Below are 21,659 nucleotides of genomic sequence, written 5' to 3'. Positions count from 1 at the left end.
ATATATATGCATAAATGGGTAACAAATGAATTGACAACAAAAAAAATATTCAAATAAAATATTATCAAGAGCTGTTGCTGCACCATGTTTACAGGTGCAACTGTAAGACATCATTGTTTGACCATAAACAGGAATTAACATACTATTCTAATTTTGTATTTCAGAAAGAAGCTCGGAGAATACTCACAAATTGTTTGGTTCAATTCAAAGCGGTGGATGAGAGTTATTATCCTGCTGTATTCACATGTATCAAAGAAATTGGTGTCAAGTATCCTAAGGTCCTAACCAACTACAGTAGTGCAATACAAGCATTAGGATCCACCAATGGAACTCAAAACTATGTACAATGTCTGTTAAATTTCTTGGATGGAACAAGGTAACATTTTAAACCATGAGTTCAAGTAAAAATGGGTTTAAATTGAAGGCAGCATTTTGACATACTTTTTAACCCAAACTGAATGATCTTTTGTGACATTTGTGACACTGAATCACCAAAACGAGACATATCACCATGACATATCACCAAGACAAAACATATCACCAATACATATCCCTAGGACAAAACATATCACCATGACATATCACCAAGACATATCACCAGGATATATAACCACAACAAAACATATCACCAAGACATCACCATGACATATCAACAAGACAAAACATATGACCAAGACATATCACTAGAACAAAACATATCATCAGGATATACCACCAGGACATATCACCAAGACATATCACTAGAACAAAACATATCATCAGGATATACCACCAGGACATATCACCAAGACATATCACTAGAACAAAACATATCATCAGGATATACCACCAGGACATATCACCAAGACATATCACTAGAACAAAACATATCACCAAGACATATCACTAGGACAAAACATATCACCAAGACATATCACTAGAACAAAACATATCACCAAGACATATCACTAGAACAAAACATATCACCATGACATATCACCAAGACAAAACATATCACCATGACATATCACTAGAACAAAACATATCACCAAGACATATCACTAGGACAAAACATATCACCATGACATATCACTAGAACAAAACATATCATCAGGATATACCACCAGGACATATCACCAAGACATATCACTAGAACAAAACATATCACCAAGACATATCACTAGGACAAAACATATCACCAAGACATATCACCAAGACAAAACATATCACCATGACATATCACTAGAACAAAACATATCACCAAGACATATCACTAGAACAAAACATATCACCATGACATATCACCAGAACAAAACATATCACCATGACATATCACCAGAACAAAACATATCACCATGACATATCACTAGGACAAAACATATCACCAAGACATATCACCAGAACAAAACATATCACCATGACATATCACCAGAACAAAACATATGACCAAGACATATCACCAAGACAAAACATATCACCATGACATATCACTAGAACAAAACATATCACCATGACATATCACCAAGACAAAACATATCACCATGACATATCACTAGAACAAAACATATCACCATGACATATCACCAGAACAAAACATATCACCATGACATATCACTAGGACAAAACATATCACCAAGACATATCACCAGAACAAAACATATCACCATGACATATCACCAGAACAAAACATATCACCATGACATATCACTAGAACAAAACATATCACCATGACATATCACTAGGACAAAACATATCACCATGACATATCACTAGAACAAAACATATCACCAAGACATATCACCAGAACAAAACATATCACCAAGACATATCACCAGAACAAAACATATCACCATGACATATCACTAGGACAAAACATATCACCAAGACATATCACTAGAACAAAACATATCAACAAGACATATCACTAGGACAAAACATATCACCATGACATATCACTAGAACAAAACATATCATCATGACATATCACTAGAACAAAACATATCACCAAGACATATCACCAGAACAAAACATATCACCATGACATATCACTAGGACAAAACATATCACCAAGACATATCACCAGAACAAAACATATCACCATGACATATCACTAGGACAAAACATATCACCATGACATATCACTAGAACAAAACATATCACCAAGACATATCACTAGGACAAAACATATCACCAAGACATATCACTAGAACAAAACATATCACCATGACATATCACTAGGACAAAACATATCACCAAGACATATCACTAGGACAAAACATATCACCAAGACATATCACCAAGACAAAACATACCACCATGACATATCCCTAGGACAAAACATATCACCAAGACATATCACTAGAACAAAACATATCACCATGACATATCACTAGAACAAAACATATCACCATGACATATCACTAGAACAAAACATATCACCAAGACATATCACCAGAACAAAACATATCACCAAGACATATCACTAGAACAAAACATATCACCATGACATATCACTAGAACAAAACATATCACCATGACATATCACTAGGACAAAACATATCATTATGACATATCACTAGGACAAAACATATCACCATGACATATCACTAGAACAAAACATATCACCATGACATATCACTAGAACAAAACATATCACCAAGACATATCACTAGGACAAAACATATCACCAAGACATATCACTAAAACATATATGTTCTCATGTGTTTACCTTCCTTACATAGTAATTACTGGGGTAGCTTTAATTACTGACATTACAAATATTGTGTTATTCTTCAAACCCTCAGTTCAGAACCTGATTTTTACAAAATCAAAGAGAGGAGTCAGCCAAACTCTGCTGTTTCCAGGATAAAACATCAAAGTCCTGAAACACGGCAGAGTCATGAAGTGAATAACAAACCAATAATCATAAAGAAAACTGTCCCAGTAAATCCTCAAAAAGTACAATCAAAAGTCAATAAACCAGAAAAAACAAATAAGGTAAGAGAAAGGTTTATATGCAATACATTTTTGTAGTAGTTTTTCATAGTTTTGTCATATAGGGTGCCATATATATAAGCTTTTAACCATATATTTTCAGCAGGGTGTGACAACAGCTCCTGAATGGTGCAATAAATTAAGCAGTCTGCTGAATAAACCTAGTGACAGTGACTGGCGGTTTCTTGCTGTGTATCTGGGCTATGCCAGTGATAACATAAAACTATTGTCAGAGATGGATAATCCCAGTTTGTGCCTATTTAATGATTGGTACACATCACATAAAGGAAGGGAAGCAACATATGCAGTATACAAAGCATTACAGGTTATAGGTAGAAATGATTGCATGCAGACAATAGACAGCTCTATTCCACCAAAAGGTAAGTTTATTTTGGATCAAAACTTGTATTTTCACCATTTTGTTATATATTGGAAAACCACACATCACATTGTTAACATTTATTTATCTCCAACAATTTAACAATTTAACTTAGATAGACTGCTTCATAAGCAATTAAACAGACTCTTTCATAACTCAATCAAACAGACTACTTCATAACTCAATCAAACAGACTCCTTCATAACTCAATCAGACTCCTTCATAACTCAATCAAACAGACTCCTTCATAACTCAAACAGACTACTTCATAACTCAATCAAACAGACTCATTCATAACTCAATCAAACAGACTCATTCATAACTCAATCAAACAGACTCATTCATAACTCAATCAAACAGACTCCTTCATAACTCAATCAAACAGACTCCTTCATAACTCAATCAAACAGACTACTTCATAACTCAATCAAACAGACTACTTCATAACTCAATCAAACAGACACCTTCATAACTCAATCAAACAGACTCCATAACTCAATCAAACAGACTCCTTCATAACTCAATCAAACGAACTGCTTCATAACTCAATCAAACAGACTCTTTCATAACTCAATCAAACAGACTCTTTCATAACTCAATCAAACAGACTCCTTCATAACTCAAACAGACTACTTCATAACTCAATCAAACAGACTCTTTCATAACTCAATCAAACAGACTCTTTCATAACTCAAACAGACTCCTTCATAACTCAAACAGACTCCTTCATAACTCAATCAAACAGACACCTTCATAACTCAATCAAACAGACACCTTCATAACTCAATCAAACAGACACCTTCATAACTCAATCAAACAGACTCCTTCATAACTCAATCAAACAGACTCCTTCATAACTCAATCAAACAGACTCCTTCATAACTCAATCAAACAGACTACTTCATAACTCAATCAAACAGACTCCTTCATAACTCAATCAAACAGACTCCTTCATAACTCAATCAAACAGATTGACTCATAACTCAATCAAACAGATTGACTCATAACTCAATCAAACAGATTGACTCATAACTCAATCAAACAGATTGACTCATAACTCAATCAAACAGATTGACTCATTACTCAAACAGATTGACTCATAACTCAATCAAACAGATTGACTCATAACTCAATCAAACAGATTGACTCATAACTCAATCAAACAGATTGACTCATAACTCAATCAAACAGATTGACCCATAACTCAATCAGATTGCCCCATAACTCAATCAAACAGATTGCCTCATAACTCAATCAAACAGATTGCCTCATAACTCAATCAAACAGATTGCCTCATAACTCAATCAAACAGATTGACTCATAACTCAATCAAACAGATTGACTCATAACTCAATCAAACAGATTAACTCATAACTCAACATAATTTTGTGTGTGAAAGGTTGACAAAAGATGCCATTCAAACAGTTAATTTTTTTTAGGAATCATGACTCAACAATTTACTAATGTTTTTGGTTTCAATTGGCAGATCCACTCATTCCTGAAAACGAGAAGCTCATAGATATTTGCATCAGTTACCATACAGACGACCAAGTTGATGCGAATGTCTTGAAGTTTCATCTAGAATTGGCAGGCTTTCAATGTTGGATGTTTACAGGAACAACTTTACATCTTGATACATTGTATCATGTAGTAGATGAAGCAATGAGATCAGCTGATGTTGTCCTGTGCATGTGTAGCAGAGTATATGTCAATTCTAGGACATGTTGTAAACAGGTAAACATACTTGTATTTATTTTCAATGGTTTGTAACAATCCACAAAATAGGATGGTTAAAGCACAAATTCTCAATCTTCAAGTTTTATGGCAAGCTAAACATACTAAATAATTTAGAATACAAATCAATTATATTTTTATATGCAGGCCAATTTAGCTCAGCAACTCAACAAGCCCATCATTCCTGTCATCATTGGTCCGTTGTCATGGCCACCACCAGGACCAATGTCTGCCATCTACTGTCAGTTTCCCTGTGTGCAATTATATGAGTTCAGTGCCAACAACCAAAGTGGAAGAAAATACTGGCCACACTCAAATTTTGTGGACTTATTAGCAAAGATTTGTTATCACACTTCTCCAAATGTGGATAAAATAACAAAAGAAGGTGGGTGTTGTTATCCCAATTGGGAGCTGATATTATAATTATGTCTGTCTGTCATGAGTGTCTGACCCTGTTACTAAAGAATGGTGGAATAAAAGAATGGAATGACCCATAATACAAGTCCAGCTTCACTTTACACTCTTATTTATGCCCCTCACAGTGAATGGAATGATCCATATTACAGGTTGAGTCTCACTTTGCACTCATATTCATGCCCCTCACAGTAAATGGAATGATCCATACTACAGGTTGAGTTTTACTTTGCACTCATATTCACAACCCTCACAGTGAATGGAATGATCCATAGTACAGATTAAGTCTCACTTTGCACTCTTATTTATGCCCCTCGTAGTGAATGGAATGATCCATAGTACAGGTTGAGTCTCACTTTGCACTCTTATTTATGCCCCTCACCATGAATGGAATGATCCATAGTACAGGTTGAGTCTTACTTTTCACTCATATTCACAACCCTCACAGTGAATGAATGATCCATAGTACAGGTTGAGTCTCACTTTGCACCCTTATTTATGCCCCTCACAGTGAATGGAATGATCCATACTACAGGTTGAGTCTTACTTTGCACTCATATTCATGACCCTCACAGTGAATGGAATGTTCCATAGTACAGGTTGAGTCTCACTTTGCACTCATATTCATGACCCTCACAGTGAATGGAATGTTCCATAGTACAGGTTGAGTCTCACTTTGCACTCTTATTTATGCCCCTCACAGTGAATGGAATGATCCATAGTACAGGTTGAGTCTCACTTTGCACTCATATTTACGACCTTCACAGTAAATGGAATGATCCATAATACAGGTTGAGTCCCACTTTGCACTCATATTCACAACCCTCACAGTGAATGGAATGATCCATAGTACAGATTGAGTCTTACTTTGCACTCATATTCACAACCCTCGCAGTGAATGGAATGATCCATAGCACAGGTTGAGTCTCACTTTGCACTCTTATTTATGCCCCTCGCAGTGAATGGAATGATCCATAGTACAGGTTAAGTCTCACTTTGCACTCTTATTTATGCCCCTCGCAGTGAATGGAATGATCCATAGTACAGGTTGAGTCTCACTTTGCACTTTTATTTATGCCCCACGCAGTGAATGGAATGATCCATAGTACAGGTTGAGTCTCATTTTATACACTTGTTTTTGCAGAGTATAGAAACTGGATACACAATATAGAAAGCTTTCCAGAAAATAGTGAAAAAACTGTAAGTATTGGAAATTTCTTTTCCTGCTTCAATTTCACAAAAAATAAATTATCTTGAAAAAATAAAAAGTATATCTGTCACCGTAATGCCATAAGTTGCAGCGTGCAGAAATTTTGCAGTATTTTACGGGGTATTTTCATCCTACATTATAAGGAAATGGGAATTCCAAATATGGAATGATTACACACGTATGGGTCCTGTAATAATAAAAACAAACATGGCTGCCACCAGGCTTTGACACACAAAGAAGTTCACTGATTCTGTTCTAAGCTTTTTGGATTTCGGCAATCTCATAATGTATTCTTGGACAGAAAAGATGTATAATAATAAGGTTATTATGAGGATACCTCAAAGTATGCGCTCAGACAGTATGTTGTCGCATTGACCTCGAGTCGGTCAATACTGTCGCTGTACTGTCTTTGTGCATACTTTGAAGTATCCTCGTAATAATTTCATATTATTAATAATGAGCATGCATTATGACAGTCACACATTTGTTTAATTATTCGTTTTCAGAGTAATGCTGATGTGTTTATATCATATGAGTGGAGCCAAATAGAAGAAGCCATGGTGTTATACTCAGTACTTATTAAATTTGGTTTTACATGTTGGTTAGATGTTCTTAATCTTGGTGCTAAACCTATCATCAATAAAGTGGATAGAGTTATCAGAGTTGCCAAGGTAACCTTGTAATCCAAGTAATAAGTACCTCTTTTGCTGTATTAACATCACAAAATCATTTGATATTTTTCAGTATTTAATGAGTCAGACATTTTGAAGAATATTCAGTTTATAATAATTATACCTTAAATGAACATGGACAAACTTTATCAGATATCTGACAATTTATGTAACCATCATTTTACCGATTTTGAACAGAATCTGAAATGGTAATAATAGACAAATTTGAACAATAATGTGACACAAAATTCTAAATAATGGTAGTTTTCAGATTTTTATAATTAAAATTGCTATAGCTAACCTGTCACCTGATAATAATTGTGAGATACTTCAAGAATATTTGATAAATATAAAATAATTTTTAAAAGTTTGTAATTCAAAAAACAAATTATTTTATACTATTCTATATCAGTTGTTAAAAGCAGAAACTTGTCTGATGCCATTTGTGTGTAAATTATTTATTTGTCATGTAGGTGATGATATGCCTTCTTACACCGCAGTATGCACAATCTACCAATTGCTGCCGAGAAGTGACACTTGCCACCGTACTGAAATTACCCATCATACCTTTGGTGATGGAGAAGATGTTCTGGCCACCTAGGGGGCCTGCTTCTACGACATTTACACAGTTACCTTACATAGACTTTACACTGGAAGAAAGTGAGCTGTTTTATAGAGGGAAGAAGCTACAGGAACTTTACAATCATTTAAAAGAAATTGTTCCGTCCAAAGTCGTTGAGAGATGTCACGAGTTTTTATTTACATCAGAGACAGAATTTTGTGATTTTTCATCAGGTGAGGTATTAGATGATTTTGAGAGCACAGATGACATTGCAGAATGTGGGTCTGCCAATGAAGAAGATATTGGTGAATCAGGTGTTAATAATGTAGCAATTGGTATTGTGAATGATAGTGTAGGTGGAAAAAGAACTGAAACAAACAATCATGATGTTCAAATAGATTTAAAAAATGGGACAAATCAAGATGAAAGAATGTTGACAGTTAGTGATGAAAACATGGTGCAAAATAAAAGTGTGATGAAACAGTCACAAGAAGAAAATAATTTGAAGGAAAGAAAAGTGTCAAATGGTTTGAATTATATGAATAATGAAAACACTAATCATTATACAAGTGATACCCCACAGATTCTGACTTTGGAAATCACCAACAAAGAAGAAATTACAAAGCCAGTTTTACATCAAGAGCTTGTTGAAACTGATATATCAGAAATACCTTTGAAGGATATGGATGATGGCAAAAAATCAGCTGTTTGTGTATTACTTTAAATAACATAATTAGTGTAAAAGTATTTGGTTTACAAACTGGGATCCAACATTTAGAATAAAATTTCTCAACTGATACTTAAAATGTTCAAATTGAACTATGTTTAATGCATCATGTCTATAACAAACATCTTTTTCTAGTTCATTAATGTTGTAAATTACTAACACCATGTGTAAACCCAGCACTTCCTTAAACCACATTCTTGTGTAAACCCAGCACTTCCTTGAACCACATTCTTGTGTAAACCCAGCACTTCCTTGAACCACATTCTTGTGTAAACCCAGCACTTCCTTGATCCACATTCTTGTGTAAACCCAGCACTTCCTTAAACCACATTCTTGTGTAAACCCAGCACTTCCTTAAACCACATTCTTGTGTAAACCCAGCACTTCCTTAAACCACATTCTTGTGTAAACCCAGCACTTCCTTAAACCACATTCTTGTGTAAACCCAGCACTTCCTTAAACCACATTCTTGTGTAAACCCAGCACTTCCTTAAACCACATTCTTGTGTAAACCCAGCACTTCCTTAAACCACATTCTTGTGTAAACCCAGCACTTCCTTAAACCACATTCTTGTGTAAACCCAGCACTTCCTTAAACCACATTCTTGTGTAAACCCAGCACTTCCTTAAACCACATTCTTGTGTAAACCCAGCACTTCCTTAAACCACATTCTTCTGTAAACCCAGCACTTCCTTAAACCACATTCTTCTGTAAACCCAGCACTTCCTTAAACCACATTCTTCTGTAAACCCAACCAAATACTTGTAGGGTTCTGAAATATACTTGAATTTGGTGTGCCCATAAAAAGGTAAAACAAATGGATTGTTTGGATGTTTAACGTAAAAAAGCCATCACTGTTGCAAAGTGGTTTAATAAAAACAAATATTGCATTAGCTTCACTGTGCAAGATTGTGAGTGCGCCCTCAGTGGCATATCATTTCAGTGAGGATCCTAATATGGTATGTTCCTTTTTGTGTTGACTCACCATATTGTCATACAATTGTACAAATACAATCGATGTGTGGTGTTCACACTATGCTAGAATATAAAGCAAAGCAGGTATTATGGATAACTGCTGATGTAGCGACTAAAACTATCAGTCAAAAACCCAGTTAGTAAAAAAAACCTTATCTGGTTAGGATGTGTATGGCTAACTAATATAAATGTAGACAGCCTTTTAATTGATATTTTGTTGAGAAAAAATAAATAACATAAATGACAAAAATTGAATTGAAAATGTATACTGTGTACACATTATTTCCTGGTTTTTAAATTTGCTATTTTCATTAACCCTGGTAAATTAAGAAAACATGTATAAATACCAATAGAATTGTTTACCTGCAAAGTTCATAACATCAATAGTAAATTTAAATGCCAGTGGAGAATAAATAATTTTACAGTATACAATTGAGTCTCATAAGTCAGTCACAAGGAATAAATTAAAAAATGTCTGTTCCAAATGTATGTTAGCATTGCCATTTTTAATGTACTGTAAATATTTTGTATTTTAAGTTTAAAGAAAGTCATGATTGTTGACTTTTCATACAGGCAGTCAGAGCGATTTACAGAATATTATTATGATTGACTTGTCTCACATCACTGCCTAACATGGCTATTATGTATTAAAGACAAAAACTGCTCAAACACGCCTAGCTGGGAAAAATACAAAATAGCGGGTTTATATTTATGTCATACATAATTTTTAGGCATTTTTTAATATATAAATATTTTCAAAAGACAACATATCAAATGAGAAGGAAACAATGGTGGGTGCATTTTTAAGCAATATTTCAGGTCTTTTGAAATGGAGTACAGTTAAGATTCATTGCCATGCTGAATCCTAATTATGTATATTTAATGAAAATTTCACAAAATAGATTTACATAATGTAAATATCACACACACTGAATAAGCAAATGAACATGTCATTTTTTTTTATATCTGAACAAAATAAATTTGGGTAAAATGCTGTAAAAGTATTTATTATTCACTGGGTTTTAAGTAAATGTTAAAAAGCAAAACTATGTTAGAACCAAGTGAATATGCTAAAAAAAATGAAATAATAGTGGGAGTTATTGTGCATTTTTAGTTATTAACTTTGGGGGGGGGGGGTCAACTATTCAATACATATCAAATATACATCTTTATATCACATATTTTAATTGTATGCACTCACTGTGCACAGTACTTAATTAATGTGCAATAAAACAATATATTTCACCACCTCCATCTTTTGTTGATTATCTTCTGTAATGATCCTTGCCAAAACATGCATGATAATTTGAGACATGAATGCCATAGAAACAGATTCAGTGATCTATTCTTAGTTTTGCTCATTTTCTTGACACAGATTTTCAAGAAAAGTTGCTGACAGGAAATGTTTAGCATCCCTGTCAAAATGTGTAGGAAAACAATTATTCACCAACATTATTCAGAAAAAAAATAAATCAACAAGTCGAGTAGAAATAATTTTTTTTTTCTACCACAAATATATATATATGTGGTGGTGCATGTTTTTATGTACATGGCATTTTTGATCAATGATTTTTAGAAAATGCCAAAATGCCAGAAATTTATTTCGGTGTTAATCCTCAAATTGGAGCACCAAACCAACTCTTGTTGAGTCCAGTAACAAATTGCATCTAAAAGAGTCTATTCACAGAGAGCAAGTCTCCTAGCTTGTCTCAATCTGGATAACATTTTTACAGGGTCTATTCACAGAGAGCAAGTCTCCTTGCTTGTCTCAATCTGGATAACATTTTTACAGAGTCTATTCACAGAGAGCAAGTCTCCTAGCTTGTCTCAATCTGGATAACATTTTTACAGGGTCTATTCACAGAGAGCAAGTCTCCTAGCTTGTCTCAATCTGGATAACATTTTTACAGAGTCTATTCACAGAGAGCAAGTCTCCTAGCTTGTCTCAATCTGGATAACATTTTTACAGAGTCTATTCACAGAGAGCAAGTCTCCTAGCTTGTCTCAATCTGGATAACATTTTTACAGAGTCTATTCACAGAGAGCAAGTCTCCTAGCTTGTCTCAATCTGGATAACATTTTTACAGAGTCTATTCACAGAGAGCAAGTCTCCTAGCTTGTCTCAATCTGGATAACATTTTTACAGAGTCTATTCACAGAGAGCAAGTCTCCTAGCTTGTCTCAATCTGGATAACATTTTTACAGAGTCTATTCACAGAGAGCAAGTCTCCTAGCTTGTCTCAATCTGGATAACATTTTTACAGGGTCTATTCACAGAGAGCAAGTCTCCTAGCTTGTCTCAATCTGGATAACATTTTTACAGAGTCTATTCGCAGAGAGCAAGTCTCCTAGCTTGTCTCAATCTGGATAACATTTTTACAGGGTCTATTCACAGAGAGCAAGTCTCCTAGCTTGTCTCAATCTGGATAACATTTTTACAGGGTCTATTCACAGAGAGCAAGTCTCCTAGCTTGTCTCAATCTGGATAACATTTTTACAGGGTCTATTCACAGAGAGCAAGTCTCCTAGCTTGTCTCAATCTGGATAACATTTTTACAGGGTCTATTCACAGAGAGCAAGTCTCCTAGCTTGTCTCAATCTGGATAACATTTTTACAGGGTCTATTCACAGAGAGCAAGTCTCCTAGCTTGTCTCAATCTGGATAACATTTTTACAGGGTCTATTCACAGAGAGCAAGTCTCCTAGCTTGTCTCAATCTGGATAACATTTTTACAGAGTCTTAAGTATTAATTTGTATGCAATATTACTTTATATTAGCAAAAATAAATTATATGGAATACATAATATATACCGGTATCTTTGATGTCTCAAATGAATTCAATAGACACAACAGTGCAAGTTTGTTCTTAATTAGAAAATGTGTATTTCCCAATGCCAATAAAATTAGCAATTACAGGGGCCCTAGCGCTACCAAGTGACCAGTTGGAAATTTTCTGGCAAGTAAACTAGTCGCACAAAATTTAGGTCATCTGAACTTCTGAAGGAAATACCTTTTTAGAAGTTTCTGTAGACAAGAAAGCAGTCATGCCAACACTTCATCCAAGGAGTGAGGTATTGATTCACTGTCTGTCCACTAGAACTGAACATAGAACCAGAAGTTTTCACAGAACAACTGATGGTGCCAGTCATGTGGTTGCACAACAGGTCAATGAATGTAGATCCATATCCTGACTAATAATAAAAAACAACAGAAGATTCTCCAGACAAATCAGATTCTGTACTTCTTAGGTTTTGTAGTTAAACACCAATGTCTTTTCCAATGCACACCTAAAATCTAGTGTTTCTGGAAATGGATTTGACACATGGTTTAGTTTAGCAGCAAGAGAGGTCCACCCAGATCTGTCAGTCTTATTCTCTCAGCCAACCACTTTACTCAGATTTATTGAGGTTTGTAAGAATGACTTACATCTATTGTAGCGGCTGGTGCCCTAAGCAGCGTTTGTTAGTACTTCGTGCCCAGCAATGCAAATCATCGCTGGGAACACAGTATGAATTCGAACTTGACAAAGACTAACCACCCTCAATTGGGGGATCCCATGTCATTGACAACTTGAAGAAATTTCAGGGGGGGGGGGGTGATTGTATAAGTTTTGTGCGGGAAGCTATTTCCTTGCCTAATCATAGATACAAACATTCAGAATTGATTCATTCTGCAATGAATACATTTACTTACAAACAGTTAGGGTCACCAGTCTAAATTTCAAGAAAATGACCGTTATATTTCAGTGGATTATGGCCATTCTGGCAGTATTATACTGTTTTGACCATATGTTCCTATGGCACAGATATTATGCCATATCTCAAATTGTAGGCTGGTGACATAGGCTGATCAATTTGTATAACGTGACTGATGGGGTACTATTAGTTGTCCTTAATCATTTCAAAAATGTGGGTTTTAAAAAGCGTCAAAAATGCAATTTTTTTTAACATTGTATGGAACTGTTCTAAAATAGCGATATTTGAAAAATGGGCTCATTATAATCGAAGAAACAAAACTAAATGGGGTGACAAGCATAATAAAAATTAACCTGTAATCAGAGAAAATGAGTTTTCTATGCACAATATTTACAACATATTTGCCTAAAATAACAATATTTAATATGTATATGGTTCGTTTCGCTAATTACAGATAATCAAATATCTGTAATCAGCGAAACAAGGGTCTTACATGTACAATATTCACAACTGCCAGACGAAACTTTATCAGTATATTCACATTTCAGTCCTGTATATAACTACAGTCGTGTATAAAACTTCATAAAACAATTATCTATAATTAGCAAAACGAACCATTCACTAATTAAAATCACATTATTTTCGTCAAATGTGTTCTAGTAGTTAGTGTAACCATTTTAATTCCTCCCGAGAAATTTAAGTGTTTCAATAAACATGAAAATTTGACTGTTGCACACAGTGAGCTGAGTGGTTACCAAGCTTTAATTGGGGATTTATTTTGGTGATTGGAAAATATCGAAGAAGTCGCCGACGGTAATTATTGCAAGAGACGCCCAGATCAAAACTCTCATTCGTGATTTCATTCGAAAAGCGCATTGGATTATGGGAAAATAAACACAAATGTTGCACATGCATGGCGCGATGACCACCACCCTTTAACATTCCTTGATACATCGCCATTTGAAGCTGCAGAACTGATTTTGTCGCTGACACTACACGGTAAGAGTTTCGCACCTAGGTAGGGTAGGCTATTTCGAGCTGGGCTGTTATCATTATTGTAATGTACATTGCAGACTGTTGTGTAATTTATATTACTCCTGTGAATGGTTTATGCTTATTGTCTTATTAGTTATTAAATTAGTATTATTTGACATATTCTGCTTGTGTGCCTTTCTTTGACCTTCAGTGTTGTATTCCTGGAGTGTGGATATTTGCAGCCGGGTACGCCGGAGGCTATATCGTATTCGTGTTTGTAACAGACCAAATTTCTGAAAAATTCGAAGTAGACTTCTAACATTATGTCTCTTGTTTTGTTTTTTTCAATAAAATATTATTTGAGTGTATGAACAGTGAATGTCAGGCTTGTTTTGGGGTCTTACCGGCCCTCGCCATTTATACACTCAAATAATATTTTATTGAAAAAAACACACACTAAAATTTTTTTTAAATTTTAGTTTTTGCATTAAAGTGTTTTTATTTTCTAGTAAACACAATACATAATTGTTATTTCACTGCAACCCCATCTCTTACTAATCAAGGATTGAAAAACAAAATGACTTTAACTACTGGCATTTTCTAATTAAGGGAGTTAGACAGACCATTTTTGATTGACAACTCTTTGAATTGATTCAAATGTTGGACTAGTATGGTATGTATGACTGAGCATAGTTAAATACACAAAATGATTTTATTGACGGTTTGGGGTGCTTATTTCTAAACCAAGGACATAATTGGACGATTGTGTCCATCAAGTTCATTGATACTCTGATAATGAATAAGGTATGATGAGTATGACGCTATGTGAAATTATTCCAAGAAAGAATGTATTCGTCGCCATAGTGACTATAAAACTAATTTTGTATTGAAGTTTCTGTCACAAAGAGAACAAATATGATAGACCTATTTGAGCCAAATTGTGTATCAAACAAATATTAAATCTATTGACCAGCTCGTCACTACCTTATACTAAAATATGTTTGGATATTTAGAGCAGTAACAAATTCCCACTTCCGGTACGGTTGGACTTAAATATACCACGAATATTCACTTTGGAGATATCATTTTTAGTTTGTGTTGGTTCTTGGGTATTTCAGCTTCGTCGTCCTGTACTTCGTTTAGTAATTTGGACTTCTCAGATTGCGTAAAGACGGGTACTTTTGCGATTTTGACACCGAAAATGCCTTGGCTTAATTATTTGCTGATGGACGGCCCGCTTAGGTATGTGCTCTGTAACTTGCAGCACATGAACCTAAACGTGTTAGGCAATCAAACAAAAATGATGTTGTACTAAATTACATAAAGTACGTTCAAGGAATTCAGTTTTTCATAGCATAAAAACAGCTTTCACCCTCGCTTATTGTGACACCCTCATAAGTTAGTGATATTTGCGCTAAATTACGTCCAAGGTCGCCACTTTCTCATAGCATAAACATGGTTTTCACACTCGCTTACTAAAAGTAGAATATGTTTGGGGTCGCAATCACCACTTGGTTATTACATGGTTATTCGTCACGTCAAAAATTTTAGTTCCACAGGCTCCTCTGATAAATAACCCATCTAACCTATATATAATCACCGAAAAATCATGGAAGCTTGCACGAAAATCGTTTTTTTTTTACCTCGATCTTTTCTCGCTCAGAATAACATTCACACCAAATCAATAATCTATCTGGATTAAATCAATCAATTACTGCTCGCTCGCCCGTACATCCGGCACAGGTAACTATTTAGTGGGACTGGTGGAAACTTTAAGTCGAGCAGAATTTTTGAGAAAATAAATAAAATATTACTTTTTACAAAAATCCCAAAATGTCTAGGAATGTATGATTGTTGTCAAAATTATGTACCTGTAAGTCTGATACGACTGTTTTGACACATGCAACAGGTATAACAACAATCCATGAACGATGCGTGATTTAGCAAACTCTCACACTTTGCGTGACTTGAACTCTCACAATATATGCGACCCGACCTTTTTAGACTGGATTAGCGACACTGATTGAATGAAATGTAGTGGAACGATTGAAAGTAAATAAGATATTGAAAACATAAGCAGGGCTGGTAATTTTTTAGCATGGCAGGCAAGTTTTGCCCTGTTGTCTGGTAAACGATTAACAATTTTCATTCTTTTTGCTCGGAAAGACATTCAAGTGTTGCCTTAAATGGCGTTTTGTGTGGTCGTATCTGCCGTCCCTGTTATCTTTTGGATAACTATTTGGTCGCAATTCCCCCCAAGCTATCGCCGTGGTAATTCAGATAACTATAACATTTGAAATGTCCGTCATGGTATTCTCGTGCATTACATTGCGTTTTTAGTCACGTGCCATAAATTGCGTTTTGTGGGATTCCTTCAAATTACTTTCAACGACTGCTCATGGCAAATGTGTGATTAGCATAACACAGGTATTGTCCTTTGCCGTCTGTTACCTCGCCAGAGTAAATTACAAAATAATGTACATCATTAATATTGGTTACCCAGGAATCTCTAATCAAATAATACGGTTTTACTATCAAATGTTCGAACTGCATTTACTTTCATTGCAACTTTATATTTACGAAACATTTATTTATGTTGCCCAAGAAACACAATTGCGTGTCAGGTTATCATGTGTCCGTTCATTACTTTTATTGGTGTACTGGAAATATTACATATGTGACTGTTGAGTATGTCTGTGTTTTTTGAGTGCTGTTTTGTCTTGGTTTTTATGAATGCGGACACATTTACCATTGGGCATGGGAGACATCCATGCGTTGTTTATAAAGGGGTCGTCAGACTTGAATTCGTGGTTATTAATTACAATACCTCGCGTGGTCAGCAGGTGTGTCGGGGTTGTAGTGTCAGCACGTGGCGTGTGAGACAATTGTGTGCCCATTCATTGCATGTATTTCAACACCGTCACGTTTGGTCGTACGCTATCAATGCTGAAGGTCTGCTATGTCGTTCTCTGCTGAGTTCAGCAATTACTTCAAGTGCGTGTTCGTCGGCTGACTACTTTAGGTTTCCAGCTGCAACTTGCAAGGTGCGTGAACATCGCTGACTGACTACCTCAACGCTATGGCGAGAGAACTGAAAGGTGCGTGAACGTCATCGTCTCAAGTACGTGTTTCTACGCCGCCGTTCCCGCGTTATTGTACATTGCCATGTTACCATGGTCGAAGGTATTTCTTATGGAACTGACCATTTTCACGCACTGAACTAATTGTATTTATACCAGGTTTCAATTCTTATGAATTTGTATGACAGCATATTGTAATTGATCAACTGTTTTAAGGGTCAAGCATTCCGAATAATTGTATATTATTTCTATTGAGTTAAGGTAGCGAGAAGAGTTTTGTAACGTTTTTAAATAAAACATTCTCTGTCTGTTGTCTTGTTCAGAACAGTAATTTAGGTTATATATATCAAAAGACTAAGTATAGAGGTGCAAGTTCGCACAAACTGGACAGACATTGTTGGCGATCCGCTCCGCTAGGATTGCCCTTATAATCACTTTTGTCGTTTTGTGTGTGTGTGTGTGTCTGTGTGTGTACATTTCCAGTGTTCACTATTATTTCTTCTGTGATTTTTTTGGCTTGGCCGATTTCGTTCAAACTTGGCAGGTAGGTCACACCTTAACCCTAGTTATAAGGAAAAATCTGAAAATTTTTTTTGGCCCACCGTTGCCATAGCAACATCAAAAAAACTGATTTTTGGATAGCTTCACGCCAAATGTATCTCCTCCTACAAATTTGGGATAAAACACTTCAGACATAGCTCATTCTACTCAGCTTGAGTGTGGGCACAAAGTTACCATTTGAATTTTTGATATCTTTTTTCATTACCGAGAAATTTGACCCTAAATTTGGGGTAACTTTTCACCAGCAACGGCTTTTAACTCCTCTGTGATTGTTTCGGCTCGGCCGGTTTTGTTCATACTTCACAGGTAGGTCGTGCCGTCACTAATTGGAAAACAATCCTGGCCCACCATTGCCATTGCAACATCCAAAAACTGATTTTTGAATACTTTCGCCCCAAATGTATTACCTCCTACCAGTTTTATCGGTGTCGCTGGGTGTATATGATAAAGGGAAGTTGTGCAACCAAATTTGCCGAGTTCGCAGTTTTTCGCCAATAAAAAAATAACTAAGGCAACAACTCACGGTTTTTCAGCATTTTTGTAATAAAGACATTATTCCCCATCAATAATCCACCAGGAACATTTCTACTAATTCTTGTGTTTTTTCGACGTTTTTCAAAAAACCTGCGATTAGGCTGTGAAAGTAGAACATTCCGGAGGGGCGAAATGGAAGAGCCATATTCAACGCGTAAAAATAGAACGCGTATTTTGACCTCTATGCGGTCGTCGCCAAAGAGCCCCGCGTCCATCGCCTGGCAATGCTCTTCCGTTTCACCAGTTGCGTTTTTTGGCTAAAATTTGGGCAGTACTGTCAGTCACGAAAATTGATGAATAAATTAATACACATAAAATATGAATCACGGGCTAATTCAATGGTCACCGAACACTCCACTGTGGCAAGATAGTAGCGTACTGTATATTTGACCCAGATTTGACAAGCGTGGTACAGTTTTTTGCGCGTGTCCGTAATAACGCGCACAAAGGATTGTGGGACAGAGTCCTTTATTTGCTGGCATTTTTGACTGCAGTTCTTTTTTATATTTTAGAGTAAATGCTTTTGATATGCTCTTAGGTTTCTTAATATCCGTCTGAAATTCTGGACTGTGGTCATATTTTCCGATTAGGAGTCGTATATTTAAATAACTCACCGTGACTAATGTTTTGCATTATGAAGTATATTTTTATGAAGGTCAACACACTGTACTTTAGGTAAATATTTACCATCTCGTTATTTCATTATTTCGCTTTCCAGCATTTACAGGAAACGCTTCATTCTAGAAAATGCTATCTCAAAACTGTTGGAAATAATAAATGTAACAGCAGAATACGTCCTAGCTCAGTCACTCGACTAGGAGAGTGATTGTGGTCCTAGTAATAAACTAAGTGACTTCCAAAAACTGAATGGTGTTTGCGAACTTCGTATTAGTTATAAACCGACGTTAGCTTCACGTTTATGTCACACCATGGAAACAGCCAAAAACATGGTGCTTGTTTTTGAGCGGAGCGGATTGCCAACCAGCCTACCGGCTTGTCGTTTTGTGTGTGTGTGTGTGTGTGTGTGTACATTTCCAGTGTTTTCACGTATGATTTCTTCTGTGATTTTTTTGGCTTGGCCGATTTCGTTCAAACTTGGCAGGTAGGTCACACCTTCACCCTAGTCATTAGGAAAAATCTGAAAAAAATGTTGGCTCACCGTTGCCATAGCAACAGCCAAAAAACTGATTTTTGGATAGCTTTGCGCCAAATGTATCTCCTCCTACAAATTTGGGATAAAACACTTCAGACATAGCTCATTCTACTCAGCTTGAGTGTGGGCACAAAGTTACTATTTAAATTTTTGATATCTGTTTTCATTACCGAGAAATTTGACCCTAAAGTTGGGGTAACTTTTCACCAGCAACGGCTTTTAATTCCTCTGTGATTTTTTCGGCTCGGCTGGTTTTGTTCATACTTCACAGGTAGGTCGTGCCGTCACTAATTGGAAAACAATCCTGGCCCACTGTTATATGTTCACCAATATTATATAGAAGACAGGATGGCTTGATTGTGATTAACTAACCTGGACAGTATTTATTTCATGTAGGCAGCCATGATGAGAAGAACAATGCATCATGGGTATATTTGTAGACTAGCCCATTGAGGGCGCTGTATACATAATAAGGCCAGGATATAACATCCCTTCTTGTTTTAAGCAAAAGTATCATTCAAATGGTTCTTACAATGTATCGAAGATATCTCTGACGAATGTTAATATCAATGGTATTTGAAAATAATGAAAAGTTCAACTCGACGATATGGTAATATATGTCCTTAATATGTTTTATTCGACTAAGTAATCACAATTTTAACAATGAATTCAATGAACTTCAATAAGTAACTAATTAATATTAACACTCAAGCGAAACTGTAAAAGTTAACAAGGTTCAGTTCGAACATTATTTAGAAACAAAGTCTTTGAATCGTGATGGCATCTGTATGTTACTCCTAGATCTTGTTGATTTAGATGGTTCCATATTAGGCATTGACTGTTGAGTGGTTTTGTCTGCAAGCAATGCTTGTTTACAGTCTGATGATGTTGATATTTGTTTCTTAGGCGTTAGGTGAATATTTGGCTGCTGTGGGCGTATGTGGACTCTGTTTCTGCGAAACTGGCTTCCCGTCTCTGTCTCTACTTCATATGACCTTGGTGTGTTAGCTGTGTTTATTATCTTTGCTGGAGACCATGTTTTATTGATGGGACTCTGGACATGAACTTGTTGTCCGACAAACAGCTCAGGCAGTTGTCTGGCATGCTGATTGTAGTGGTGGGTTTGTATTTCTTGTTGTGAGGTGAGATAGTGGCGTATATCTTCCTGATTTCGTGGTGGATGGATTTTACTTGGTAATGTAGTTTTGTAGACTCTGCCGTTCAGTAATTCTGCAGGTGAGGGTACGTTGGATTTTAGTGGTGTAGTGCGTAGTGATAATAAAGCTAAGTTTGGATCATCTCCCGATTCTTTACATTTGTTGAGTATTTTCTCCACTGTTTGGATGTGGCGCTCAATGAATCCATGGCCCTTTGGGTAGTATGGTGAAGAGGTTATAATTTCAAAACCATACTGATTAGCTAGATTTCTAAAGTCTCTTGACGTGAATTGTGAACCGTTGTCACAGATAAAGGATTCTGGTATGCCTTGTTCTGCAAATAATACCTTAGTTAGTCGGATTATTGTACTTGCTCGAAGGTCTTCTAGTTTTCGTATGAATGGGAATTTTGAGTAATAGTCTGCGATAATGAGATACCAAGTGTTATTGGTGTAGAATAAATCAGCTCCAACAGTGTGCCATGGCCTTGGTGGGGCTTCTGTAGGAATTATTGGCTCTTTCTGCTGCGAGTTGTGAAATTTCTGACACGAGGTGCAATTTGCGACAAGATTGTCTATGTCCTTGTAGGTACCTGGCCAGTAGACGCTGGATTTTGCTCTCAGTTTGCATTTCTCCATTCCAAGATGACCTTTGTGTATTTGTTGTAAGATGTCATCTCTCAATGCTGTGGGAATGAGTATTCTGCTACCTGTCAGAACTGTGCCATCCTCAATGGATATGTCGTCACGTACTGACCAGTATGGTCGTAGAACTGATTGTACTTTCTTGATGCTGTCTGGCCAACCTTGTATGATTTGTTGTATCAATAACTGAAGGGTTGGGTCTTTGCTTGTTTC

General features: G+C 36.0%; 1 protein-coding gene and 1 long non-coding RNA gene across 2 annotated transcripts; both read left to right on the top strand.

The window, feature by feature from the left end:
• The first annotated feature begins 190 nt into the window (after positions 1–190).
• On the top strand, positions 191–2,975 carry LOC146735400 (uncharacterized). The gene is made up of 2 exons (XR_014931429.1): positions 191–376; positions 2,784–2,975. It is a non-coding gene; the product is annotated as an uncharacterized LOC146735400 (long non-coding RNA).
• A 110-nt stretch (positions 2,976–3,085) lies between these two features.
• Positions 3,086–10,898, top strand: LOC102803728 (uncharacterized). Its single transcript, XM_006817108.3, has 6 exons — positions 3,086–3,353; positions 4,839–5,086; positions 5,234–5,471; positions 6,645–6,700; positions 7,217–7,381; positions 7,855–10,898. The coding sequence occupies exons 1-6, from the start codon at positions 3,209–3,211 to the stop codon at positions 8,665–8,667; spliced, it is 1,665 nt and encodes a 554-aa protein (XP_006817171.3). The 5' UTR covers positions 3,086–3,208; the 3' UTR covers positions 8,668–10,898.
• Positions 10,899–21,659: the final 10,761 nt, after the last annotated feature.

Source organism: Saccoglossus kowalevskii, chromosome 13 (assembly GCF_978046115.1).
Source record: "Saccoglossus kowalevskii chromosome 13, keSacKowa6.1, whole genome shotgun sequence".
In the NCBI taxonomy this organism is placed as follows: domain Eukaryota; kingdom Metazoa; phylum Hemichordata; class Enteropneusta; family Harrimaniidae; genus Saccoglossus; species Saccoglossus kowalevskii.
This window is presented reverse-complemented; position numbering and strand designations above follow the sequence as displayed.

Excerpts from the sequence above, each read along its gene's own strand:
- LOC102803728 (XM_006817108.3), top strand. The coding sequence starts at position 3,209 with ATGGATAATCCCAGTTTGTGCCTATTTAATGATTGGTACACATCACAT. Across the intron at positions 5,087-5,233 it reads CTAGGACATGTTGTAAACAG|GCCAATTTAGCTCAGCAACT; the intron begins GTAAACATACTT and ends TTTTATATGCAG. Across the intron at positions 6,701-7,216 it reads CAGAAAATAGTGAAAAAACT|AGTAATGCTGATGTGTTTAT; the intron begins GTAAGTATTGGA and ends ATTCGTTTTCAG.